The sequence below is a fragment of the Bactrocera dorsalis genome, chromosome 5, assembly GCF_023373825.1.
Source record: "Bactrocera dorsalis isolate Fly_Bdor chromosome 5, ASM2337382v1, whole genome shotgun sequence".
Lineage (NCBI taxonomy): Eukaryota > Metazoa > Arthropoda > Insecta > Diptera > Tephritidae > Bactrocera > Bactrocera dorsalis.
In genome coordinates this window covers 61,741,752-61,759,285 of record NC_064307.1, presented here as the reverse complement: position 1 = coordinate 61,759,285, position 17,534 = coordinate 61,741,752, and the positions used below count along the sequence as shown (strand labels likewise).

At 35.8% G+C, this 17,534-nt stretch overlaps 1 protein-coding gene across 8 annotated transcripts in view; it reads right to left on the bottom strand.

Moving 5' to 3' along the window:
- LOC105233834 (protein phosphatase 1 regulatory subunit 16A) overlaps window positions 1-17,534 on the bottom strand; it is a 107,913-nt gene that overhangs the window by 3,591 nt on the left and 86,788 nt on the right. For all 8 annotated transcript variants that reach the window (XM_019993031.3, XM_011216003.4, XM_049459011.1 and 5 more), the window contains 6 exons: window positions 7,037-7,840; window positions 6,307-6,961; window positions 6,115-6,240; window positions 4,576-4,651; window positions 4,353-4,473; window positions 3,539-4,260 (listed from right to left, as the gene is read on the bottom strand). In XM_019993031.3, the coding sequence (XP_019848590.2) occupies window positions 3,539-4,260; window positions 4,353-4,473; window positions 4,576-4,651; window positions 6,115-6,240; window positions 6,307-6,961; window positions 7,037-7,176 (1,840 nt within the window). In that variant the 5' untranslated portion in view covers window positions 7,177-7,840. The remainder of the gene's footprint in view (window positions 1-3,538; window positions 4,261-4,352; window positions 4,474-4,575; window positions 4,652-6,114; window positions 6,241-6,306; window positions 6,962-7,036; window positions 7,841-17,534) is intronic.

Below are 17,534 nucleotides of genomic sequence, written 5' to 3'. Positions count from 1 at the left end.
CATATGTAAATACTAACATTACTTGCTGGCTTAATTATTATATTTATTATCAAATATTTTACATTATTACTGGCATTATAGTATTAGCAGTGCACATGCATGATAACTACGCTAATATATGTACATATATGAGTGTATTTTTCAATTAAAGTAAAAGTATGGTATGAAAAAATTTAATGATATGAGCGTAATAAAAATTGCTGGAATTTCATACATTTATAAATAATTCATGATAATTATAGTAAAAATAAAAAAAATTAAGAGAAAACGCTGCTCGACGCTATAATACCCACACCGCTACAAGCTTCACATAATGCTATTCAGATTAGTGTTAATCTATATGATTTTGATTTTTGTTTTACTGAGATGGACAGAGAGTTATGCTTATGGTGGATTTAGAACGAATTGATGCACATGTGCATATGCTCAAATGCTTTGACACAAACACTAGAAATAAATATAAAAAATTTCCATTTTATTACAAAATTGTCAGTTGTATGACAGCTCTATGATTTAGTGGTCCGATCTGAAAAATGTATTCAGATATCGTACGGTTGCTTTAGAAAATAAGCTATGCCGAAATTCGTGGAGATATCTTGTCAAATAAAAACATTTGCATACAAGAGTTGGATAATAAGACTCTTCAGATATTGTAGCGCTGCTGTAGAAAATAATATACGTACAGTTTTGTGCCGACATCTTGTCGAATAAAAAAGTTTTTCATACAAAAACTTGATTCCGATCGTTAAGTTTGCATGGAAGCTATATGTTATAGTGATCCGATGTGGACAATTTATTTAAAAACTGCAGTATTGCTTTGGACTATAATCCTTTCCAAATTTCGTGAAGATATCTGGTCAAATAAAGAAGTTTCTCATACAAGACCTTGATTTTGGGCGTTAAGTTTGTAGGACAGTTATATGCTATAGTGGTCCGATAACGGCGCTTCCGACAAAATGAGCAGCTTCTTGGGTTGTAAACTATTTTAGATCGATTTCGCGTATATACAGACAGTCAGGACTCTACTTAACACAGCTCGTTTATTGTACACATCGTCGCTTAAAATGCAAAACATCGTACCATAAAAAATAAAAAATCGAAAATCGCTGTCTGATATAATAACCAATATTAAAATTTTATAACCTAAACTAAAATTTATTTCAATATTAATTCAATATGAGTGTATATTGTTTCACCACCACTCAGTCTATTATATCGTTTTCCCTTCGCCTGTAAACTTATGAAAAATGATGTTACGTTATTTGCATTTTAGGTGACGATTTATGTTCTATAGGGTTTCTGACGTTTCCTTTTGGATGTTACAAACTTCATGCTAATATACCCAGTATAGGGAATAATTAATGTAGTTTCGAAATTGCAGCAATATATACCACATTTGAAGTATTTAAAATATTTATGAATGAAATAAATACGTAATGTAAAAAAATGTATTATTCAAGCACCTAAAAGTACGCATACATATATGTATGTATGTATACTAGAGTGATTCAAAAAAAAAAAATTTTTTTTCGATTGGTACTCTGAAAAATACGAGGCTTTCTTAGAGGTGTCTAGGAACTTATTTTTCCGAGTACTAATCGAAAAAAAAAAATGTTTGAATCACCCTAATGCATACAATATGGTACTTAACTAGTGAATATTGATATATACATAAGTGCGAATAATATATATGACATATCCTTAGATATTTTCTGATAAAAAAAAATCGGCTTTCGATGAAAAAAGTAAATAAGTCACAAAAAAAAAAAAAGTATGCAAGACCAATTTAGGTAGGAATTCTCTTATTATACAAGGAATATGGAATATAAGTTTACAAGTATTTATTTTAGAAAATTATGGCATTGGTTGTGGCTATCGTCATTGGCGTCAGTTGTGGACCGATTACACTCCTTTTTCCCATCTACTTCCCCAATTCAGTGAAGATTTAGCTGGTCTAGGACTTTCATTTGCTTAAAGTAGACTCTAGAATCCTAAAACCATTATTCAATTGAATAGTGAAAGTGAAAAAATGTTCTCTGTCCAATGTGTTGTAGTGTTAAAGGGTTCAGGTCAGCCAGCTCAGCACTAAAACTTCTGTTGAAATGTCATTTTTAAAATCGGACACCGATAGTACTCGTAAAAATAGAGAGAGACTCACAATAAAAGATCAAAGTTAGCCATTTTCGAGCCTAAATTCTTAAGACATCTTGTTGACAAACTTAGATAAGCACACTATAATGTAAATTCGATAGACAGTAGGAATGGATATTCGACATTTGAGTAAGGGCTAGTTACAAACTGATTCCTTGTATTTTGGCATCAAATCATTGGATAGTGAATGACATATTTTGAAATATATATTTTCACATATGTCTAACAAGACATTATTTAGGCCGATTGTATCAAATCAATGCAACATAGATTATAATATTCGATATACATTGACTTGAGCAATAAATACACCGATTTTGCATATTTTTCGACGAGGGTTGCCACATGCCAGTTTTTTCAATAAATTGGCTTAAGTTATACAGTAAAGCTAATGATACTCAAATAGGTGTTATTTCGGAAGAAACCGCTCCCACGACAGTCGGGTCTAGGTAATCTGAGACTCGGATTTTATCCGGTAAACTAGGCAGCATTCTTAAAATTACGTCACGCATGATTTCTATTACTACAAACAATTCTAGTTGTGCATCGATCATGCCTAGTATATTCTAATCTAGACGGACATCAATGCAATGTTCTATATTGATTTCGGTTGACAGCGAGAGTTGAGGGTTAGCTCAAAAGTGAACAGTTCCCACACAAATAATTTTTCTTGAACTATTATTTGAAATATCGAATGCCACATCTCCTCAGAGCGGCCGTCTACTTTAGATTTATAAAATTTCATGGATATATTTAAGTTTTTGATCAAGTTGAGCATTCGCGGTTGGAATAGACAAACGGAAGGACAGACACCATAATCAGATATAATAATACATAAAACTTGATATCGATCTCGCATACTTTTAGGCTAGAAAAAACCGTTAACTCTACCCAAATAGCAAACGCTTTAAAAATATGTTCTAATATTATATATAAATGGTGATCTCTCCGCTCAAATAAATGTTTAAAAATTTTAATGAAAAATTTTCATTTCCATATAATATGGATGACTATTTTCTACACTTATTTTATAATTTAGAATTTTTTAATGAATATTTTGCAAACAACCAAATTTTTACGCCATAAACATATGCTTGAAGCAACGCTATGTGTCAAATTAAAAGCTAAAAAGCATTTGTCACATGCATGTCCTTCGAAAACATAATAAATACGCAAAATAATAGCATACCACCAGGCGTTTTAGCGCAGTCATGCCGCAAATAAAGCAAGCTAAAAGCGTTACATTAATCATACGCCACGCTCGCCACCCACCATTAAGCAAACTATTTATTTATTTTATATATAATACACCGAAAGCGGCACTCACACTAGCCAACACCCTTCACCAGCACAACGTTCTTATGTTGCGCGCACATTCTCCACTTACCCACGAGCACTGTCACTTGCACATTTATCTTGCCATTCGCCGCCTCCTTGCTGGACTGTATGTGCACCGCATCCGGGCCGACCGTCGATGCGGCCGCCGCTGCCATGTTATTACGATCGCTAACAATCATTGCTGACGCCGATGTCGAACGATGATGTTCGCCGCCACCGGCTTTGTAGGCGTTCAACTGTAATTCGTCATTTTCACGACCCTCCGGCGGTCGACGTGAATTAAATGCATGCGACGAGGCATCCATCACATCCATGGCGGACAGCGAATGCGGCAAATACGTGTTAACACTACCGTTTGTTGTTGTCGTTGTGGTTGCCGACGCCGCCGTTGCCAGACTAGCTGTATATGCTGCCACTTTCTTATCGTTGTTATTATTACTACTAATCGTATTGTTATTATTATTATTGTTGTTGGCGTTGTTATTGTTATTTGTTGGCGCTTTCGTGAGCCAATTGTAGTCGTGCGTGGAGGCAAGTGTTGTGGCGGCTGTCGTGTCATTGACGCCATCCAATAGCGCCAACGTGGAATGATGATTATTGGTAGTGTTGTTGCTGCTGCTGCTGCTGAGACCATTTGTATCGGCGTGCGTTGTGCCGTCCGGTGCAATGAAGACTTCTTGTGCTTGTAAACGCAGACGCGCCTCTTCGACGGCGTCCTTTTTGGTTGTTAGCGTCTTGTCGCGCAGGGAGGTGCGGCGCACAGATTGGGCGCTGTGGGCGTAAGAGGTTTGCAAGAAACGATAGGAATTTATGATTTTAAAAAAATATATTTTGAGAAAATTTTTGGTAAAATTTCCACTCACCGTGTGTTATTGCTTTGTGAGCGTCGTACACGTCGCCGTTGCGCCTCTGCCAGACGTTTACTCTCTTGCTCGGTTTTCAGCTGTTCGATGCGTTCGCGTATCTCAGGATCCTCGCAAATATCTATGTATAAGCAACGTAAGATTCATGTTGAGATATTAATATACTTAATTTTATTTTTTATTTTGTGCTTGTTTCTACAGTCACAAAAAAATGGTTGCCTACCTGAAGGCGTTTCGTCATCCTTATTTTTGGCATTCAGATCGGCACCACATTGCGCAAGCATTTCTAGCACCTCCAACTGTGTAATTTTCGAAATGAGCGTAGATTAATAATAGTTTTTTAGTTTGAAGATTTTTTAATATTAATTTTTTTTTAGACAAGTCTGTTATGCAATTTTCGTTTAAATCATAGTACTTCACTTAATTATCAACTTTTACATTTAAATTACTTAAAATAATTAAAAACTATTTTTTTTAATTAATTTAATTTTAATTACATTTAATTGATAACCAATGAATACATTAAATTAAATTAATAATTAATAAAACAATTAATTTAATTAGTTAATAAAATGAACTAAAATTTATATCGTAGTATTTCACTTTAATGGAATTTAGTTAATTTTGCTAATAACTAATTAATTAAACTAAACAAATTTAAATTAATTAATTTAATTAAGGTCAAGTGAAATAATATTTTTTAGTAACTTCTAGTTTCAACTCTCAAAAATAAATCTCCAATTTAGATTTTTAAAAGATTTCTCGATTCCCAAGAAATTTTTAAATTAAACTATATTTTATTTAAATTAGTTAAATTAATTTTATTTTTATTCAATTTTCAAAAAAAATAAAAGTATAATTACAATTTAATTAATTATATTTATTTATTTAGTTTGAAATTTAATTAATTTTTTAAAATTATTTTTATTAAATTTTAATATAATTTTAATTAATTAATTTATATAATTAAAATTTAATTAAATTAATGTGATCAATTTATTTAATTCAATTAAAATTCATTCTTCACTTCAGTTTTCAAAGAAATTTCAATTAAAATTAATATAAAGTATTTTATTAGAATTTAATTTAATTATACTTTAATTATTAAATTATGTATTAAGTTCTAAATTTAATTAATTTTTTATAACTATTTTTAATAAATATTATTATAATATAATTTTAATTAATTAATTTATATAATTAAAATTTAATTAAATTAATGTGATAAGTTTATTCAATTTAATTAAAATTCATTCATCAATTTAGTTTTCAAAAAAAAATTCAATTCAAATTAATATAAATTATACTATTACATTTTAATTAAGTTATGCTTTAATTATTAAATTATGTATTTAGTTCGAAATTTAATTATTTTTATTAAATATTTATATAATTTTAATTAATTAATTTTTATAATTAAAATGTGATTTAATTTAATTTTAATTAACTCAATTGGATCCAATCGAATTAATTAAAATTAAATTAAATCACATTTTAATTATAAAAATTATTTAATTAATTCAATTGGATGCAATAAATTAATTAATTTAATTTAATTTATATAATTAAAGTAATTTTATTCAATTTAAGTAACTTTAATTTAATCCAATACAGTTCAATTTATTTTAATTAAATTAAACTTGTTTTAATTTAACTTAATTAATATAATTGAATTCGATGTAATTTAATTCAAATCAGTTCATTTCAAAATTAAATTAAAAAAAAAAACAATTCAATGCTGTTAATTACTTTGCGTACTTACATGACCCCAACATGCGGCCGCATGCACCGGCGACCACATATCTTTATCCACCGCGTCCACATTGACATGCATCTCCAGCAGGAACTCCACCACGCGCACATAGCCATTTGCCGCAGCTATGTGTAACTTTAAAAAACAATCGAAAAACAAATAAAAAGGTATGCCTCAACAAAAACTCATAACCCAACTCACCGGCGTAGCACCCTGGTAGTCCGGCTCCTCAAGATCGCCGCCCGTGCGCGCCACCTCCATCAGATCCTTCAGCATTTGACGCTCCGTCGATGAGCGCGTTTCGTCGATCAGCTCCTGCGTCACGCCGCGCTTCGACATCTCAGCCTCTATGTAGTCCAAGGTATTCTCATCGTCGCACAGATCGTACGGCATATTACCATCCGTATTCACCGCCAACAAATTCGCACCATGATCGATAAGTATGCGTACCAGCTCCAAGTGTCCGCATGTGGCTGCCGCATGCAATGGCGTCCATTTATCACTATCCTGCGCGTCCACATTCGCGCCATACTCCAACAGCAGGCGCAACATTTCAACATTATTATCGATGCAACATTGATGTAGCGCCGTCAGGCCGTCCTCATTCGCCGCATCCGGCGTAATGCCACGCTCCAGCAGCTCGGCCACTTCGTGCATATCATTGCGGCTGGCAGCCTCCAGCAGCACAACGCTGCTCTCGAAGGATATGTGGCGACTGGCGCTGCCCGAGTTCGAGCGAAAGTGATGTGTGGTGTGACTGCCGCTGAGCGCTGAGGTCGCATTACCTTTGGCGCGTTGCAATTTCAGCCACTCCTTCTCCTTTTGACGCGCGACCTTAAGCTGTTGTGTGCGGCGGCTGAAAGTAAAGTGAGAAATTAAAAAAAAAAGCACTTGTTAAATGTTTGTTGGTGGCTTGTGTGCTGGCACTTACAGTCGCGCCAGCTGCAGGCGCTCGTGCGTCGGCAGATTTTCCACCGTTTGCATCTCGGCGACGAGGTCGGCGTGCTCCATTTTCAGCTGCGCCTTGTGCGCGTCATCCGCTTTGCGGTTCACCAAAATGCCCTTGACCATGTTTGTCGCGGTGTATTTATTTATTATTGGTTATCTTATTTAACGTTTGACGTTCGCTTTGGAAGCGCGCGCTGTGGCGTTGATATGTAAATTTTTGCTTGCTTGTGTGTTGAGTTAGTAAGTGCGGATGTGTATATGTATGCATGCGCGTGTGTGTGGCGTTAAAAAAGAAAGATCAACTTTTTCATGTTTTTTTTTTGTGTTCAGCGCATAGTTGGCTTTTGTGTTGTTGTTCTTGCTGTTGTACGCTTTGTTAATCTATCTCTTGCAGCGCATAGAATTTGCTTTTAATTAAATTTTTTCTGCGCTTTTTTGTTGCTGTTTTGTTGTTATTTTTGTGTGATTGGCAAGTTTTGCTGGTTTGTCCACTTTTTCACCGCACGTTTGCCGCAACAGCTTACCCACACGCCACAGACCGGCGCGCATGCGTAATTACCAACTCGTCTATTAACTTTTTACTCGCGGTTTAATCGTTTGTTGAATTTATCCATTCGCCGTCGTTGTCGTCGTCTCTGTGATTTGATTACTCCGCCTGGTCACACGGTTCTTCACGCTTACTTTTTCAGCGTTGTCGTTTTATTCATTTGCTTTTCAGTCTTATTTAGTCATTTCGTCTCGAGCTTTGTGCGCCAGCAGTAGGATTGGGTTGGGTCCAAACGGTAGACTGCAATGAGAAAGTAAGATGATTTAAGTAATGTGTTGTAAATTAAAAAATAATATATTTTCACTTTCAAGACTGTATTGTGGGTAAGATAAATCAAGTTTAAAGATCTTTATAGCTATAGAAATACATTTAGACCTTAAAATTAGACAAGCGACCTCCTTGTCATACATTCCGAGCTTATTTTTTCTACCTCTGAGTACAGGAGGCAATCAGATTTGAGACTTACGTCTCGTCAGCTATAGAAACAGAAGGTTTCAAGACTTAGAACTTAGACTTAGACAAACGATCTCCTGGGCATACATTCTGAGATTATTTTTTGCAACTTTGGTAAAGGTTGCTTTCCAAATAAAAAGGACTTAGAAACAAAAGGTTTCAAAGCTTAGACCTTAGACATATGCAAAAGATATGGTGGTCATACATTCCTAGATATTTTAGTAATACTGGTTAAAATCAGCATATGGATTTTAAGAAAAAATTATAGCTTAGAAACCCACTATAAACGGCAACGAGTCACTTCGTGATAAGATTACCATGGCTAATAGAGCGCATCGAAGAAGCAAGCGAGCTGCCAAAAAGTCACGCTCTCAACAAAATAGGAACGGGTCGGAGGACCAGCGTACCCTTTGTTCTAGCACTGTCGCAAGATCCTTTTGCCCAAAAGTGGATTGCTGCAGGTTAAGTGAGCTCTTCTCCCTTAGTAAGCATAGCATTTCCCTTGTTATAGGGGTTCTAAGGATGGAGTCATGTGTAGAAGTTCACGCAAGTGAGGAAAGTTCTCTGATTGCCATTCACTAGGGATGTCTTTTACATATTACTCAAGCAGGTCACAACTCCAAGGCCTAGACCAAGTATCCTCTGGGTAACCAAAGAACAGTCTTTGAAGGCGAACTAAAGCGAGAAGGCGAAAAATCACCTCCGCAGGGATGTGCGCTGGGTTTAGGACCCTTCACGTAAAAAACGCGCCCAATGAAAAATCACGTCACTGTTGACAGTCATAACTTTGAAGTCGTCAATAATTTCGGTATCAACACCACTGACAATGAAGGAAGGAGAGCAAGAGGAAGACCTCCACTCCGATGAAAAAATCAGGTGGAGAAGGACCTGGCATCGCTTGGAATCTCCAATTGGTGCCACGTAGCAAAAAGAAGAAACGACTGGCGCTCCGTTATTAACTCGGCTGTAATCGCGTAGTAAGTGGTCATTATCTGTCGGTGTTTACGCCGTAAAGTTGAGAATCTAACATAATAACAGCTGTAGAAACTGTTTAGAAGAAGATGAGATAGCTACATCTCATAACTTCGTTTTCCTAACGCGATCAATTCTTAAACACTTCCGAACTGACTCTTTCAGACACCCCGGTGAGCTGGTGGGTATTGAAATAAAACATTTCAGCAGGCTTATATTGGCCTCAAGGCGCTTTGTCGACTTTTAAGATGATTATGGGGTTTTTTTTCTGGCTTTGTATAGGGCTTTATACAGTAGTGACAGTGCGACGTTAAGGATCAGCCATTGAACTTAACCTAATCTTATCTAACCTTTATATGATTTAACGAGTAATAGTTCACCAATTTTTAATTTTTCACCAATTTTTAATTACTTTGCCTAATAACTCTGATTAAATTTCGGAGATGAGCTAGGTTAAATGAAAATGTGAACTGAGTACAATTGTTCAATCGCAACCATAGGAAAGCATTGCCTAACGGGCCTCATTTGGACGTATACCTCTAGGGAAATGCTTTGATTTACTTCAAGTTCTAAGAGTAAGAACTCAGATGAATATTGATAGGATCTTACAGAGCATCCTCCAAGAGCAGTACAACCACTGAGTGTCTGTTGAATTCAAAACTGAATCAATTCAGAACACAAACTATAATATAGCAAACAGTTTTTTTGTTTGGCTCATTATTGAACCTTAAGTAGGTAGTCTCAAACCGCACAGTAGCTCTGTCATGTATGTAAAAGCCTTTCTTGGAACCAAAAAGCAACATCATAATTTTGACAATTTTACATTAACGAATTTTCACAGCACTTTACTTTTCCGGAAATTTACTTGTGTATGTTTTCTACCAAAGTAATTGCATTAATTTATGCATTAAATATAAATTCCACGAATACGAGTCAAAAAGCCATTTGAAGCATAAAATTGTGTGACGAAAGCGGCAAATGATATCAAAGGATATGCAAATTTATAGTTTGGCATGGCATGTGGTACAGTGACGTGCAGACAATGTACATTAAAATATGTGTATGTATGTGCAGCTGTTCTCAAATATATGTATATGTACTTGTATGTATATATGATTTATCTGTCAGCTTAAAATCTGCCCTAATAAGCCAATTTATTTGGTCCTCTCTGGCAAATGTTTTAAGCCAACGCAACACCCACAGCTGACATATGGCTTTATAAGAGCAACATATAGTACATATACTTATAAGGTTTCATATATATTTCTATAAATAAATATTTAAAGGGTGCGATTTTAGAAAAAAAAAATGCAAAATAATTTTTAAAGTAAAGTAAAGTAATCATGTAGAAAAACGTTTATGCAAAGAGACTTTGAAATGGCATTTAAAAATATGTCTGTATACACGCGAACTAGTCCCTCATTTTCTGAGATATCCTTCTGAAATATTGCACCAGTTCTTTTCTCCACAAGAAGTTGTTTATTTGTCAGAACCGCCGATATCGGACAACTATAGCTAATAGCTGCCATACAAACTGAACGATCAAAACCATGTCATTCTCTGAAAATCTTTTTTATTTAAGGAGATATGTTCACGAAATTTGGCCAAAATTGTTGTTTAAGGCAACTGCACAATTATGGAAGAAATTGTTCAGATCGGACTACTATAGCATATAGCTGCCATACAAACTGATCGTTAAAAATTAAGTTCTTGTTTAGAAAACTTTTGCATTTGACAATATATTTTCACGAAATTTGGTAGAGATTATTGTCCAAGACAACGCCATAATATCTGAAGAAATTTTTTAGATCGTACAAACAGAAAGATTAAAAACTATATTCTGATATTTGCTTCTCTGTGTCGCCTATGAATTCAGTAGCTTAATTTTTGGCTCACTTTAATGGACCTTAAGATCAAAATTTATTCATACTCTAAGTGCCATGAAATATTGCAATTTTATCAGTTTTCCTTTTTTAAATTTAAATTTGAAATAAATATCTAAAACCTCCAAAAAATACACCCTTTATATGCAAACATCACCACACACACTTTTCAATTAATTTCCAATTATATTTTGACATTGCTTGCGACTAACGCACAGTCTTCATTGCTGCAATAATTGCAGCATTAAATTGGCTTAAAGTGGCGGAGGCACGCACACCAGCGAGCAAGCAGCAGAGCGAACATTCGTAAGCGCTGCGCTCACTCTCCGAGCAATGACACTGGCGGCAAGGACACATACCATTATATGGCATGTGAACACTGTGGCTGCAGAGGGTATGGTGGTAAGGATACAGCAGACGAAGCAGACGAAAAATGATCAAAAATCAGCAAAAAGCAAATAAGGACGAAAAGAAAAGGAAAAAAGTCAAACAACAACAAAATTTGTCTACTAATGGTTGACATATAAAGCGCGTAAAATTTATGGCGTACATCGAAAAGCGAAATAATGACGCCGGCTGGCAGCAGAAATATAAAAAATATGTAAGAAAGGCTAAGTTCGGTTCAAATTGAACATTGTAGACGCTCGCAATTTCCAAATATCAAGCCGGAAGCGTGATTTCAGCTTTATATTAAGAACAACTCGTTGCGAAACAATTCAATATTCATTTTTCGACAGATGAAGTAGAGGCACTTTTTTCAACAGATCACCCGTGAGTCGGGTCAAGCTGTCATGTTGCTTTTGTTCAGTATTGTTTGGTATTTCATCATGAACAACGTTTATAAATCGTTCAACTACTGAGCCACTGTTCCCAACAACATTATCCATCAGAATTCATTATTGGATAATATGCGACCGAATAGACTACGTACAGCACGCAGTGAAGAAAATAAAGCAGCTGTAGCTGAGAGTGTACACGAAGACCGTAGAGAGTCGATTCGGCATCGTTCGCAGTAACTCTGAGTGACGTATAGAACGATTTCGCGCATTTTACGTCGAGTTCTTAAATTGAAAGCGTACAAAGTACAGCTTGTAAAAGAACTGAAGCCCTGAAGCCGCTCGACCTTCTTAACCAACCTCGCTTTGCTCGACGGGCTCTTGAAAGGTGCTAAGAAGATCCGACGTTTTCGACCCAAATTTTGTTCAGCGATGAGACCCATGAAAGGCTCGATGGGCCTTTTTGACCAAAGAGCAGCCTGCAGATATTCAAGACCAACCATTTCATTCAGAAAACTTACGGTTTGGTGTGGTTTGTGGGCCGGTGGAATCATCGGTCCATATTTCTTCATAAATTATGCCGGTAAGATCCAAACCATTAATGGCGACCGTTATCGCGCCATGATAACCGACGATTTCATGCCTGAAACTGAAGCTCGTGATCTTGGGGACATTTGGTTTCAACAAGAAGATGCCACTTCCCATACATCGCATCGATCAATTGATTTATTGAGAGTACACTTCGGTTAGCAGATAATTTTTTTTTTGGCCGGTTGATTGCCCACCAAGATCGTGTGATATCACACCCTTAGACTTTTTCCTGTGAGGATATGTACAGTCTAAAGGGGACAATCTCGCTTCGATTCAGGGCTTAATGCTCGAAATGCTCGAACGAGTCGTCAAAAATTGCACTCAGCGGACTCTGGAGACGTGGCCGCGGCTAACGTTTGAAAGAGATAATCTTTAAAAACTAAATGCTAAATAATGTTCTTTTGAATTGTAATAACCATCCCCCCTTAAACTTGAATATTCTGAGATTTTGCTTTAAAGAGTTGGGAACCTCTAAATGGATTAACCTTTATAAGTCTATATCTATCTTTTTAGTATTTCAAACAACCGTTAAGTGAACAAAACCACTATACTCTGCAGCAACTTGTTGCGAGAGTATAAAAAATAAATTTGTAAAGGGACGTAATGAGCAAAGTAATTGCAGTTTTTTGTTGTTGTAGCAATGTTTGACGACTGCACGACGCGAGCAAATTAATGCCGAGTGCAAATAAACTTTAAATGTATTTCCGCTTGACATATTTTCCATTTAGCATTTACTGTTATTAAGTGTAAGGGCGTTGAGTTGGGTCAAATTAAAAATCACAAAAATAACAACTACAAAATTCCAACAAATAAATCACAAACTGCAGTAATTTGAGTGGCAAGTTGCATAAATGCATGCATGCAACATAGGAAATCAGGAAAGCAGGAAAAAGGCGATTAAATTAGTAAGGAGTTGCATGTAGAACCGCAACAAAAGCAAAAAAAAAAAAAACTATAAAAATAAAAACAAACACATGCGCGCTATAATTGCGTTTGTTTGTGCAGCAGGAGCAAGTAAAGCGCAACGAAGCAAGGCGTTTGCATACACACACAGGCATGCAAGCATGGAGAATGTATGTAGACTGTACGTAAAGTAAACACATGCGGGCGTTGTTAAAGCGTGCGCGCATATAACAACAAAAAATACAACCAAACGACCTTGCAACAATGTGCTCGTAAATAGTGCGCTTACCTCCAAAAAAAATGCCGCCAACAACATTTAATACTTCCAGCATTGCTCTGCAGACTGAAAGCAAAATGCTGTAAGGAAGAACCAAATTAAAATGTTTTTCTGCGGTGTTGTGGATGCTGGTGGTGTTGCTGCAGGTGACTGACGTCCCAGCAGGCGATCAAACAAGTTGGTTTAAGTAAATTACATAATAAAAGTCTGTGATTTTTGCTAACCGAGTAGCAAAAGAGCAACAACTCATGTACAATTTGCCTGAAGGCATTGCATAATGCTGGTGAGTAACCGCTCAGCGCCTAAACATATGCTTCGTTTTGTTAGTTGGTGTTACTAACTCATTATATTTCAGCCCGTTTGACGAGAAAAAACACATTTTCACATAATTTAATAGAAACCTTTAATATCGCCTTCAAAATAAGTTCCTGAGCCAATAGACATATGGAGATCAAGCATCACACGAACATAAAAAAAATTTTAATTTAAAAATTTTTAATAAAATTTTTTTTTTTAATTTTTATTTAAATTTTTTTTAATAGATTTGGTTCGCTTGACCACTCCAGGTCCTCTTTTGGCTGCGTTTGAAAATTCATTATTATCACCAATACGATATGAGCGTCGGCAAAGCTACCCCAGCATATTCAACGGTTAAGTACCAAACCGCCTAGACATACGCCCGCAGAATGGGACTGACAGATGGAGAAGACTGTAGGAAATGTCTAGAGCAAGACACCAGGGAATTAATAGAGCATCACTTTTGCACTTGTCCCGCATTGGAAAGAGCACGCTGTAAGCATCTGGAGTCCCCACGGTATGATACACTGGAGGAGGTGTTGATAGGCCACAGAGTCTCTTAAAATCAGCGTCAAGCGTTGGCATCTCCATTTACCTAGCAACTGAACACCATCTGGTATCGCAAATGAGTGGCTCATTGGTCTACCAGATTAACCTAACCTAAGTACCAAATAGCTTGCTGAATTTAGTCATATTCACTGTATGAAAATTTATGTACTTCACTCAGTATTGTCACAAGATTTATAGCAATGAATGAAATATATGTACATACATTATTATAACCTTGAATCCAATCGATCATACGCTGGATAATTGATGCCTGAAAAGTTGTCCAAGCGGCCGAAAACAAAAAAGTCAATCGAGAAGATCAGTATTTTGTGGTTCTCACATGAATTTATTTTCAGCGACTACTTTGAAAAACTAATATTATTATTCGTTAACGGACTGATTGGAAGTCGGTCTAAATCAATAATGTCTAGATTGATCTTTTACCAGGACAACGCCCTGACTTATTTAGATTTTGAAACTTTATTCGCCAGAATTTGCTCCCCTCCACTACGGCCTTTTCTTAGACTTCTTAGACTCAAATAGTTAATTGCTATTTTGAAGTCCCCAATGTTTTCTACTATCAAACCGGTATCGAAGTGTTAAAGGATTGTTAAATTATCCCAATGAATAACTCTAGATGCAGATTATTTAGAAAAATAAAGGTTTATTAAAAAAAAGTTATTTTATTGTAAGGTCTGCTCAGACTATCAAGTTTGTCTGCATTTATATAGCGATTGAAAAGTTCAAAGTTTTTCCTTCGAAGCGAACGGAGTTACTTTTTATTTAGCTCTCAGTTTTTAACAAATCGTCACCAATAATGAAGACCCTAACTTAGGCTACAACTATCAATATCCGAATAAATATTGATTGATTGACATCAAATATACAGAAACCCTCTACTAATGGCAAAAAACGAGGACAGCCAATTTTCACAAGCTGCTTTTGAAGATAATTTTTCATGAACTAAATCACTCGCCAAATATTGAAGTGGTAGTAATCGCTTGTTCTAATCAAGCTCAAGCTCAGACCATGTTCTGATGGAGCACAGTTGCTTTCTAACAGGCCAAAGTTTTCCCACTTCTGAGTGGCTGCTTCATTCGGACTATCCAAGAGTTGATAGTACAGATCCGAATTAAGAGTTTGGTCGTAGGTCGTAGGGGCTTATATATAGTTAGTAGGTTCCCTGCCAATACAACCAAACATTTTATAAATCTCTCCTGACCGTCGATCATGATGTTTTGGTGTATCGAAAACAGGAAGTCTTTGGTAACTTACATGCAGAAAATAGCTTCTTTAGCAGTCTTCAAACGAATAAAGTGAAAATTCTTGCAACTTTCTGTACTGGGTTATCTGCGTCACCAAAGATTCGTGTGCACAGCATGTTTGTATGTGAGGTAGGTTGAAAGCGGGTGGCAAATAGGCGTCGAATGCTTTGTGGTTGCTGCGTGATAAAGCCGGCTCACCAACGTCAGTGGTTAAAGACAACTTGATGGGTCTACTAAATTGAGATCGAGATAATGAGTGTGTTTGGACTTTTAATGACTTTCCAAAGAATTTAATAATCAGCGTTGTTTTCCCTTCGCTGCTTACTTTGTGCTAGCGCATTTTCGCCTGTGTAACGAGTCCAACGCGCACACGTGTCATAATGTTTACATACCGTTGGGCGATGAGAGGCAGGTGCTGCCATAAGCATAAGCACGAGAAATGAATGAAGGAATTTGCTGTTATTACAGTGTATAAGAAAAAAATGAAGAAAACAACAAGAAACACAATGCAAATAAACTAAGAAGAAGTGTGTAAGGAATTTACAAAAGGCGACGTAAGACTGCAGAAAATAGTTACTGCTGCTACAAAGTAATAACGAGACAACGACGAAAAGTAGTAAACACAATATAGCAACAACAAAAAAGGACAAAATAACTAACAACAATTACAACAATATTAAGACTTAAAGTTCGAGCAGCTTTAGGAAAAGCGCAAGCAGCTCGATAGCAAAAAGCAAAATAGCTACAAAAATAAAAGCAAAACTATATCAAAAGTTGCAGAGTGCGTAAGCCTTTTGCTCTCTGCCGCCCACAACGGTACTTGCGATGAGGAATTAATTAAAGTTAACGTTATTGTCGCGCAATCAACGAATGTTTACTTACGTTGATAGCGCCCACGCATACACTCACATACACATAAACACGCCAAACAACACTAGCAACAACAAGAAGAGCAAGAATAGGAAAAGAACTATCTGCGCGTAACTGCAAAATAGCAACTATAATAAAAATTCCGACTGTAAAATAGCATTTTCACACCCTTAAGTTGAATTTATGTGCGCGTTTGTGACATAAAAAGGCACAACAACAATAAAAAAGAACAGCATAACTATAGCAAAGACATTATATAAGTTGAGAACGCGGTTGAGAATGCAATGAAGAACATAAATTAAGATTACAAGTAAGGTGTACAGTGGGTCAAGTTCAAAAATGTTGATAAGACAACGAAAGAAAGACGGCATTAAGACTGCAAAGAGTATATATTAAGGAAAAAAATAAAAAAAAAACAAGAAAAAACCTTGACTACGGTTGCACTGAAGCTATAATACCCTACACAAATACAAAATATTCCTTAAAAGAAGATGATTTTGTATGGCAGCTTTGTATATGCTTTAGTGACTTGATTTCAACAATCTCTTTGAAGATTGAACCGCTGCTTTAGACAATAATCCATACCAAGTTTGGTAAAGCTGTCTCGTTAAATGCCGAATATCTCGAGATATATTAATGATAGCGATTTGGACCTCAGACTTTTTTTATAGCAAATAAATTTTAATATAACTTTGTCATTGACATTTTTTCAATAGCTCTTGTCATTTACGAGATATATACAAAAAAATGCGAATTTCGAGCAAAAATCAGGTTTAACGCCCTGTACTACCTCGCCGGTGTGAGTATCGACTTTGTCGCAATGGGCACTTTTGTAGAGTGTTCAGTTCGGAGGAATATGTGTTAAAGTCAAAGCGATGCCATAAAATGCCTCTGAGCTATAGAAATTTAAAGATAAAAAATCACGATTGTCGTGTATTTTCAATGGAAAATTTTTACATGCCTTGATTCAGTCCTGAATGTTAATATTAAGGGCTTAAATTTTCAGGTTCATTTTAGGGTATTTCCAAGTAAATTTCATGATGGGACTGAAAAAATAAATAGTTCAAAAACAAAAAACACCCTAATATATATATATAT